Source organism: Pyxicephalus adspersus, chromosome 6 (genome assembly GCF_032062135.1).
Source record: "Pyxicephalus adspersus chromosome 6, UCB_Pads_2.0, whole genome shotgun sequence".
Lineage (NCBI taxonomy): Eukaryota > Metazoa > Chordata > Amphibia > Anura > Pyxicephalidae > Pyxicephalus > Pyxicephalus adspersus.
The window spans coordinates 17,544,720-17,556,508 of NC_092863.1; the positions used below are offsets into that span (position 1 = coordinate 17,544,720).

The 11,789-nt window shown below is 38.0% G+C and overlaps 1 protein-coding gene across 2 annotated transcripts in view; it reads right to left on the bottom strand.

Moving 5' to 3' along the window:
• The window catches only part of RARA (retinoic acid receptor alpha), a 107,779-nt gene that overhangs the window by 17,716 nt on the left and 78,274 nt on the right, over positions 1-11,789 (bottom strand). For both annotated transcript variants that reach the window (XM_072414813.1, XM_072414814.1), the window contains one exon: positions 162-310. In XM_072414813.1, the coding sequence (XP_072270914.1) occupies positions 162-310 (149 nt within the window). The remainder of the gene's footprint in view (positions 1-161; positions 311-11,789) is intronic.

Here is an 11,789-nt window from a genome sequence, read left to right on the forward strand (position 1 = left end):
TTGGTTGTATCAGTATATTAATTTCCTGACAACTGACTGTGGTCTATGATCACATCACAAGTTTTATCTTTCGTTACCACAAGAAAATAAAGATCCATAATTGTTTTTACAGACAGACGTACTCCTCTATCCTATCCACATGCAGCTACAAGAAGACTTACCTTACAGCCTTCACAGGCACTGACCCCATAGTGGTAACCGGAGCTCTTGTCCTGACACACAAAACAAGGTTTATAGATCCTGGGGAGGGGTGGTGGTGATGGAGGGCTGGGGACGATCTCTTCTGAACTGGTGCTCTGAGTTTCAATTGCTAAAAGAAAGAAAAATAAGAGTGAGCTGAACATGTAAATACTCTGATGTCTTCATACAGTTACATAACTGCAAGCTCCAATGTGGAATAAACTACAAAGGCAATAAAATAACTAAAATGAAATAAACATACACACTATACAATATAACTATAAAAATCACTTGACATTCAAATGAAAACAAAGAATATGTAAAGAAAAACCCAACAGGGGTTTTACCCTCTTTAAAAAAATATACGTTTTAAGAGTACCTACATCACAGATGAAACATATGTTATCCACATATAGGATAGTCACCTGGCTGAAATTTTATTAGCCTGGTTGCCATTGTTATGAAAAGAGAAAGGCCATACAGGCAGTTGTTGTTTTTACCAGAAAACGTGACAACCCTATCCACATAACTTCTTTTACGTTGAAGGCATCGGCAATGTTGATAGGAGTGTTAATAAACATTCTAGTATATAAAGTTTGATTGCAGGGATTGTCCTTGTGCAATGCTTTTTAACCTAAAAAAGCTACTTTTGTGTTTTTACACTTTTAATAAAACATTAGCAACATAGTCGTTAACATATCATTACCAGTATCATGACATCTCCGTTACTTCTTCAAAGCATTGGACTCAATTTTCTAAACTATAATACTTATGTTATCTGATATAATTGGCAATCATATTCATCCCCCATTGGTAAATATAATCATAGTTATGGCTAACAACAGTTGTTACGGCTTAGTAAATTAAGTTAGCGTGGCTTTAATTCTTTGTCACTGTTCTGTGTGTTGGACACCAAAAATGAACAACATAGGACCAATTTGGCAGAATCCAGAACAGATATATATGATATGTCTCAGTTCAGAAGAACATGGAAGGATAAAAGTTTGTCAGTTAAAACCCCAATTCTGTTGGAGTAAGGATAGAAAGCAAACGGAGGGAGAGGAGAAAAAGACAAAGTAGGTATTGTTATGGTATTTAGCAGAGATGGTGGGGGTGCGGAAGAGAGAGGACAGGCTGCAGACCGGCTTCTTTACTGCAAGGACAACTCCGCCACACCATAAACCAACAACAAAAAGGCAAAAAGAAACTCTCTAGGGTTTTTGAGAGGGGATTTACATGGTGGGAACTATACTAACAGATGGATAGAATGACAGAAGAATTATTGCATTGGTCAAGGCCAATTGTGACACTGCTATGTGACCTTTGCTCTAGCAGCACTGTGCCATGACTGTTTAGCAGCAGTCATCTCCTCAATTGCATTCAACAGGCTCAGGAAAATGCGGTGCTACAAAGCTCAATATGAAACACCCTATTGAAGGCTTTATGTAGTGGAAACAGGGAGCCTTGCGGAATCACAGAATCCTCTATGTAGCAATACATATGCAAGAAAAGAATGCCCAGGAATGCGGCAGATCACTAATCAGACACACACCAAGACCATCAGTGTCTGGATAAACTCTTTTTAAAGACTCTATGGGGGGCTTCTAGCTTTGAGTATTAACATGACAGCTTAGCTAGAAATCAGATCTGATAAAGAAAACCCATGATCAGTCATGTAATGGTTGGGAGCAATCTTTGTGAACGTAATTTGAGATTTAGCTTTTCATGGATTATTATTATCATGTCTTTTATGTTTCTTTTATGTTTAACTTGTTTGTTTTAATTGTTTACTTGCTTTTAGAATGTTTCAAAATGACCTTTATTATACATTGTTATAAATGTTACCTCTAGCAGTTATCTATATATCTAATAGTGTAATTATCACTCGGCATCGAATAAGGTTACCATTTCCAGATATCTATAGACACGGCAAAATAATGCTTATTCGAAATACATGCAAGTCAAAAGCCAACATTCTCATGATCACTTTATTAAACATACTTAAAAATCTGCTGGGCTAAGGCCAACTATGCATTAATAAAAGTGAGGCCAAGTCACAGCTCTAGTAGGAAGCAGATTCTGCACTATTAACAAGCAGAGATGGTTGAAACTTGTAAAAAATACAAAATTTACCCAATAACAAGGTTTTAAAACAACCAGTTTCCCTTTCGGAACATTTACCTAATGTTTGGACTAAGTGGCCACCATATTAGATAAGTGGATTTGCCCATTTGCAGCCAAACCACAAAAGACTCTGTATTTATACAAACACAATTTATACAAGGAAAAATAAAAGGTCTTCCTTTTAGCCTCAGTAACCAAACACAGCATACATTGACATACTTGATAATGATCATAACTACGCCACCACTAGATTTGTACTATTTGATGCAAAGGTAAAGAAATAAAAACAATAGCCTTTCCCGATCAGAGTTCAATCAGTTTCAATCCCGATTGATCCGGATCGAGTGGGATAAGGTATAAATAGAGTCAGAGACTCCACCAGTCCAAACTTTCCTGCAGTTTTCACCCCCCACAGGAAAGGTGTCACACTTTCACAGCTTGATTCCCCAATCACTGTACTTAATGGTCCATCAGAGAGAATGGCACCACCATTTGGCTCTTTTTCTCCTAATTGTCCAAACAAGGGTAGAGAAAACAGCAATGACTGACTTTCAAGATACAGATTTAAAAGAAACCAAGAAACTACAAATATACATGGCTCTTGTATTTAGACAATTATTTTCTTGTCATGATTTCGGATTAAGCTCTATGTGTATTATAATATCTATAAACAAAGTCATAGCTAGACACAGAGAGTAGCCGTTAATGCCACTGAATGTCAACTAAATCTGAGTCACAACCTAATCACTCAAAGCTGGATCTAAACAGAAACCACAATAACTGCTTCCCTTATTACATTCGATAGCTGGTATTATGAGCCGAGGACGCCATCAGGTGTGAAATCTCCTGGATCAGCATATTGATAGATATATCGCCACATTACACAAAGCAGGAAACCAGTCACAATCACACACTGCTGTGTCTAGGTACTTTGTATCTTTATATATGAGTTTTATTAATCTGCATCCCTGCAGATGTCCTTATCTATTTTCAGATGACCAGAATCATTTTGCAGTATCTAAAATACAGCAAACCGCAGTCTCTATCTGTAAGGGATGGAAACGAGGGATCAATATCTGGCACGCTATGCTCCTGTTTAGCTATATGAGATCCTTTATCCACAAAAAACATTTAAGTAGGTTTCCCACAATCAAATTACCTTAAATGGCAACAATCTCATTGTGCATTCCTTGTAGTTTTTCGAGCATTTAAAGCGGCCATGCCCAGCAATCCCTTGCAATAATAGAGAACATATAGCCATCTTTTTGGTGGCCAGTTTCTCCTCTTTTTTCCCTAGCACTGTAGTCCTGAAAAGCCTCTTCCAGATATTTTGGATGTCTGTGCCCCCAACTGCATGCTTATTAATTCTTATGACCCCCCCAAACCACCACTTGAATATCCCATCCTCTGATACCCATGGTATTATCATGTAGTAAGGGAATATCTATAAACAAAGTCATAGCTAGACACAGAGAGTAGCCGTTAATGCCACTGAATGTCAACTAAATCTGAGTCACAACCTAATCACTCAAAGCTGGATCTAAACAGAAACCACAATAACTGCTTCCCTTATTACATTCGATAGCTGGTATTATGAGCCGAGGACGCCATCAGGTGTGAAATCTCCTGGATCAGCATATTGATAGATATATCGCCACATTACACAAAGCAGGAAACCAGTCACAATCACACACTGCTGTGTCTAGGTACTTTGTATCTTTATATATGAGTTTTATTAATCTGCATCCCTGCAGATGTCCTTATCTATTTTCAGATGACCAGAATCATTTTGCAGTATCTAAAATACAGCAAACCGCAGTCTCTATCTGTAAGGGATGGAAACGAGGGATCAATATCTGGCACGCTATGCTCCTGTTTAGCTATATGAGATCCTTTATCCACAAAAAACATTTAAGTAGGTTTCCCACAATCAAATTACCTTAAATGGCAACAATCTCATTGTGCATTCCTTGTAGTTTTTCGAGCATTTAAAGTGGCCATGCCCAGCAATCCCTTGCAATAATAGAGAACATATAGCCATCTTTTTGGTGGCCAGTTTCTCCTCTTTTTTTCTAGCACTGTAGTCCTGAAAAGCCTCTTCCAGATATTTTGGATGTCTGTGCCCCCAACTGCATGCTTATTAATTCTTATGACCCCCCCAAACCACCACTTGAATATCCCATCCTCTGATACCCATGGTATTATCATGTAGTAAGGGTCACAAGCGTCCAACACTCCCAAAAGTGTCGAATGCCAAAAAACGCTTTCAGAGAAGAAAGTAGGAGAAATAAGATGTCATCTCATGCAAGGAATATTGGATTTAAACCATTAGAGATTTGACAGGGTGTCTTTGAAGCCAAAGTTACTTTAGTAATCCAGGGCATAAGAACCCGTGTTCAGTCTGTAATTCGGTCTGTATTTCCACTTGGGAAATTTTCCCCTCGTATATATATTTTACAGGTTTCAGAAGTAGCAGAAAGTGAAGGAAATCTCCCCCAACAGAAACCATGAACCTAAAGTACATCTTATACCAACTATAAAATGGGGTATAAGAAGTAATATATTTAGTTGTATAGTATAATTTATGCATTTTTGCTCTGTTTGCTTTACAGGAAGTGCATGGTAATATTAACAAATGCAAACCTGTGTTAAAGAATGTATAAAAACCGAAGACATCTATGCATAAAAATCAGGATTCACTGTAACTACCAGCCATCAAGAAATAATAGTTGGGAAATGACAGCCAGCCAGTCCCATCAGACAGTCAGAAATGTAAAGAATCAAATGTGTCATGGAAGGTTTTTATTAACTGCAACACACCACTACTAAACAATGAAAGAGCCAAAGATAACCAAAGTTTAGAAGGCAATGCTAGGCAGAAATTAGAATAAGTCCGGAGGTAAAGCCAAGTTTTGGTTGGTCCAAGTATCTGGGTGTCCTTAGACAACACTAAACAACATTTGCACTCCTTGTGCCACTTCAAGTACAAAGTATTATATCCTGATTACTATTGCCTCACAAAGCATTAGCTTAATGTGTGAGAACCTTGTAGACAAAGCAGTTATAAGATTTAGCCAGATCGGAAGACTGCCATGCATTTCCCATTGGCTCTTTTACAATGTGGGTCCAACTGATGTTAATTTCCTGCATTTGAAGCTTTAATGCAGGTCATCAGATTTCAATGTTGATGTATGCATTGTATTTCTAGCGCTACCTTGACCAGCTTTGCTTTTCTTTGGGCACAGCAGGTCCTATTGGTATGTATTTGCATTGTAAGCAAAGCAAACACCACTTGCTGCTTTTTTATGATAAAACACAAGTGTTTCAGCACCTCTGTGTGCTAATGAAATTGGCAGCATTCGCCGTTAATACTTCTCTATACAAGCAGTAACTGGAAAAATTGTTCTGCTACCATCTCTTGCAAAATAATACAAGACTATCTAATTTTTTAGTGTAGAGTTTTGGAGATAAGTATTATTGCAGCTGAACAGAGTAATTTGCACAGTCATATCCTTCTATTTACGGATATTACCATTGCTATATATATATATATATATATATATATATATATATATATATATAATTCTTCATTTCTAGATAAAAGAAAGTTATCTCTTCACACAAATATATTTGCTGAAACAAGCCTATGAACTTTACTTGCTGTGCTCTCTCAAATCAACATAAATTGCCCTGATTAATGAAAGCTGCAAGAGCACCTAAGGCATGCTATAGTGATCTCTCAAGCTATATTATCAAAGGAATGCTATGACTTCAGAGGTCACTTTAACATGCCTTAAGGGTCCCATTACAGAATGATGAATTGAAACTTCAAACTTGTTTTGTAATCTAAGAACCTCCAAGATATGGTGAGGTTTAAAATAATTTTCAGGTAAATATAATAGTATAGCAAGATGTACGCTCCCTGAAAATGTAGTTGTTTCCCTTTATATCATAAGGGTATAAAGTTGCTTGTAAACAGTTGATATAGTTCACTCTTGAACTCTAGTTCACTCTTTTCTCAAGAACAATTCTCTGAGCAAACCCTGGTGAAGCATGGATTATGTTGGATTGGCCCAAACACAAACTCATTATTCCTATGTGAGTGAACAAAGTTTATATTTACCTAGCAGCATGTCACTACCAAAGTAAACTTCCCTACATTCTGTAACCGGACAGCTCTATATATAGAATGTGAACTCTAGTAAACAGCTCATGTCATGGACAAGGAATGCATGATGACTAATTCTGGACCCACAAAGAAAAAGACAGGTAACCACAGAGAAAAAAAAAAAGACGATAGAAACAATATGCAGGCACAGAAATGTAGACGGTGGCAGTAAGCCAACTGCAGCTACCATGCAATCTACAGGTCCTGCTCTTACACGGGCCTGGATGGACCTGAAATCTAGCACAGTCACCTGTACCACCAATACAGAGATATTATCAAATCATAACCAAACCATCTGGAACATTATTAGAAATACTAAAATACATAAAGATCCTAATACTTTTCAAACCTAATACCAGACCCTAATATGGTCCAAACAGATGACATTAGGAAAGACATTGGGTCTGATTTGTTAAATCTCTCCAAGGCTGGAGAAAATACACTTTCATCGGAGAAGTTGGGTGATCCAGCAAACCAGGAATGGATTTCTTTAAAGCAGTTTGCTATTTGCTAGCAAATGTTTTGAATGCTGGACCAGATCTATTCCAGGTTTGCTGATCGCCCAGCTTCACTGATGAAACTGTATTCTCTCCAGCCTTGGAGAGCTTTAATAAATCAGGCCCATTTACTTTAAATAGTAGAAATGGCCACTGGGAAGCCATTGACAGGTACAGATCAGGCCATTTAAAATACAGGACTTTTCTCAACAGAGGTGCTGTTTTTCTCAGTCCAACTACACTACCATCTGGTTAGCATGGACAGGGATGTAGTTTGCTCTCTTGTCACACATGTGGGAAGATCAATCACGTTCTATTAATTTAGTGATGTAAGTCTGCAAGAGGAAATGCACTGCATCTAAAAAGGACCACTTGTTCCACCCTTAGGCTAGCCTGCATTTTTCACACTTCAAAGTCTGTTATTTACAAAACACACACCTAGGTAACCTAATATACAAATTATGCTTTCTAACAAATCAACTGTGCCTATATTGTATGTAAACCCAAAATCTTTTAGCATGTTATGTTTAGTATGCATCCCTCACTGCATACTGATTTTAAAGCAAATTGTGAATCTGTTGCAGTTTGTTACCTGGCTGGAACCTTCTGTTGCAGGCCAACAACACCAAGCCAAATACTTGACCATTTGTATTGAACTTGCAAGGCTGCCATGTGCACTCCTTGAGTTGGCCAAGGAGATGTCCATCAGAGCACAATAGGCAGCCCATTAAAGAAGTGCACATAGCAGACTGACTACACTGCTGCCAATTTAAAAGTCAGCTGGTTAACACTGCACGCAGCAGGGAGTATTGTTAATGGCAGGATCTTTAGTTAAGAAACTTTGCAAGAGGTTTACAAAAAAAGAAAACATATACAGCTAATATTCTGCACATATCATTTAGTTATCTGGAAGGGAAACAGTAAAATTCTTTTGAAAAATCCAGCTCGACGAACAACCGATTGGCCAAAAAACTTTCTAAAAAAAAAAGTGACCAACGACACTGACGAACGAAGATTGTCGCTGGAAATCAACGACCGACGCAGCAGATCAGATTGGCCGACAATCGTTCACTATCTATCGTGTGTACAGTGATCGAGCATGTTTCCTCGGTACACTTTCTCCTTTACATGTCACTCCCTGCATTGTTCACACGATTGTATCTAGCGTGCGTACATTATTGGTGGATTATGTTTCAACGATCGTATCGTTACAGCATGTACAGAATTGTGCACAATACGATTGTTCAAGTATAATCGTGCATGATCGGTCATAATCGTTCGTTTTCTAATGATAATTATTGGAAGTGTGTACCTAGCTTTATTCTATTAATAATGTTTCCTTTTAACGTTTCCTAATCAGATCTCAGATCTTTGTGAGTGTGCTGCTGTGCAGACACAAACATTCAGTTTGGTCAATTGATTAGCAAAAAAGAGACACTTGACTGGAATAGTCAGCCTTGCTATGGAACTTTTCCTCCTATCTCACTAAAGTCTGTTGTAACTCATTGCAATCAATGCCCAATTTAAATGTTTTTTTGAGCTTTGGCATTGGTCTGATTACTTTCAGAAGAACAGACGAACATCTAAACCTCCTACAAACACAACTGCACTGTTCCCGGATTAGAGATTGATCCATCAAACATTTCAGGGTACAAAGATGACACATTTCCTCCGACAGCACAAAAAAAAAGAAGTAATAGGATGTTTATACACAGATTCAACATACACAAATTCCAACACAACAAACACAGCCTTGGCAGGACAGTTTCAACTTGCGTTCAATGAACTTCATGAAGTGTCAGATAAGTAGAAGAGACAGGCCTTTCCTGCTATCTAATCAATAGCAGAAAGCACATGGTGGGAGAGCAAGGCTGTGTAACCTTTGTGTCTGACTTGCAGCTGCCTCCACAATTGCCTATAAAACACACAGTGGATGTGACTAGGTCAGGTACCTGGGTGAACTCTATTACCGCCTCAGGGAACAGTTATGGCTGCTTGAGGAAGTAAAGGTTTGCTATAGACCAAAGACCTCAGCGGGGAAATGATTTTGTTAATTATGGAATTAAACTGGCTCTGGAATCCGGTGACACAACTGATCCGTGACGTAGCAGGCTTCTGTATTTGTATTGTCAGAAAAGACAAGCTGAATGCTGTTGGGTGAGCAATGAACAAGTTTACAGTGTTTTAGTAAAGCCACATACATATATGTGCACAGCTGCCAGGTACCTTGTATAATCAATGCACTGGCATAAAAAAATGCAACACGCAAGTCCTGCGTTTATTACTTTTCTTAAAAGCAGAAATCCAACGCAAAAAATGGACAAACTTTTACAAAAGTTAGTTACCTTGCCCATTAAGTGAGAAAGACCACAAAGCAGTCTACCCCCCACCCAGCAATATCCCCACAAACAGCAATAAAAACCTGACAAATGGTTGTCACCTTCCCCCTCCAGCCAAAAAAACAAATACTTGGCTGGGTATGCTACATTTAAAAAGCAAAATAGGTAGGAGGATGCGGGGAATCTATAGTTTTCATATAGTAAAGTAAGCCTACATAGTTTTTGCACAGACTTCTTCACAATTAGTTCTCTTTAAAAATGACATTTTAAAAAACTGAAGGTTACATAAGACTCAGCAGAGCAGCAGATGCCGTGGCTCTCTTTCAGCTGTACACAAGATTCAATAAATAACACAGAAGATATAAAGAGTCTAGACTTAAACCAAGCATTATTAATACTGAAAGCACACAATGTCTTTTCATTCACGTCATATAAACGCTTTGAGCATCAATAACACTTGTGTCTAGTGCAGCCTCTCTCGAAAATGCAACAAAGCATTGTGGCAGTGGGAGCATCGCCATATTACAGGGTAAGAAAAGTCATTGAAAACAACAATATTTTGCCTTCAGCGAAGACTATAAATTAGCGCAATGGGAAAATGACCTCAGGAAGCCGGATGTCATTAGAAGATGACAGCGAGAATCTAGACATTAGAACAAATTCATTATTTTGCTGCCTCCAGGGCAGAGGTTATCTTCAGAAATGCCAGATTTATAAACACACATTCTGATTAAGGCACAGAAATACTTATTTGGAAAATAACGTGGTTTTTCATTCCGAAAGCAAAGAATGACTAAATGTATATGCATTCTATTTATACAAAGCTTGATTGTGCAAGGTTTTGGGGCCCAGCACACAGCCCACCATGTCCGGAGTAAGTCACTTTTCACAGTATAGGCCAATTGAACAATGCAAGTGAGAAAAAGTGTGGCCACTGTTCCACCTTTAGCTAAACTGGGCTGATCCATGGCAAAAAAGAATCTGTATCCCAAATGTAGAAAAAACCTCTGAAAGCAAAATAAAAAATAAAAAAAATATTAATTGGTTATGCTAAGTGGTTTGAGCAGCTCTGAGTTTTTAACAGAGTACATTGATTATCCCTGTTAATATGAATTGACCTCTTGAATTTATTATTTACATTTGATAATAGTCAGATATGTAAGAACAATATGACCATCCAACAATGTCTTCATGGCCACCCATCAAAAAGGAGCGCTCCAGTACACTCCACCACTAATACTGGATATGGTCAAAGGCCATACTGGTCATCTTCTGTCTATTGGCACCTTATGCAAAAAACAAGAGGTTGAACGTCCAGCATAGAGATGTACTTGTTAGGAAACCCTGCCACATCCCATATTAATGCACCACATACCCATACAAGAACTTAAAACATAAAATGTATTAAAATAATGCTTTAAATGTTTACAATTTATTCTGGTTGATGACATCTGCCTTAAAAGTATCCTCTGGATGGTTGTATTGGTGTATTGGCTTTTAATATGTAAAGTTGCTCTTTGCATATTAGTGGTCCAAACTTATAGAGCCTCAAAGTTCTTCTATAATATAATGAATAAAAAAATGAAGTCTTCCCTAGTGGAATGATATATAATGCACATAAAAGTTTAATAAACCATTAACAAAATAAAAAAAGAGAAAATATCATCCGATTTGCTTTACATAGCAGTAGTATGAATATTTTTTAATGACTTTCACAAGTCAAATATAAACATAGAGAATGTTTCTTTTTCGGATCTTCAGTAAGGTGATAGTAGCCATAATGTGTGATATGTTGGGTAATGTATATGATCGTTTTTGTTTCCAATTTGCTGTTTATCTTTAGCACACTTTTCTTTCTTCCGGTCCAAGCAGATAAAACACAGATAATGGTATTTGTGGTAGTCTCTGGTCTACTCCTCTGGTTTGGTACTATGCAATTTCACCAACACCAGCTGTGACATGTTAAGGTGATGGTTTATATACCTTGCTCTGATCTGTTCCAAGTCATAGATGCCACTTGTCAGGTTAATGCTGATCTAGATAAGAGCAGAGGTCAGAGGCCACACAATGCAGGGATTCCTGTGTTATCTTTGCCTGGGAGGGGCAGATCTTGCATTAGAAAGGAAAGAAGGAGGAGGTAACGGTGGGGGTGCTTTGAAGACATTCACATGCAGCTCAGTGACACCTAAGCCTATCCATTCTGGCAGTCCTCCCCAGAGACTGTTTGTACTCAACTAATCAGCGTTAATCCTTTCAAAGTGGTCACATGCTGAAGCTACACACCACTAGAATGAATGTTGGCCAGTCCAGCGGATGTCACACATACATGGTCCAATTGGGACAAATAAAATTCAGAATTTAGATGAGAAGTTTGTTCTGATGTAACAAAGATACAAAAATAACAAATGTGCACAATGCTAGGCTAGAAAATGTGGTCAACCGTTAGAGAAACCTTCCTGGTTATTATTTTTACGTTTTAGA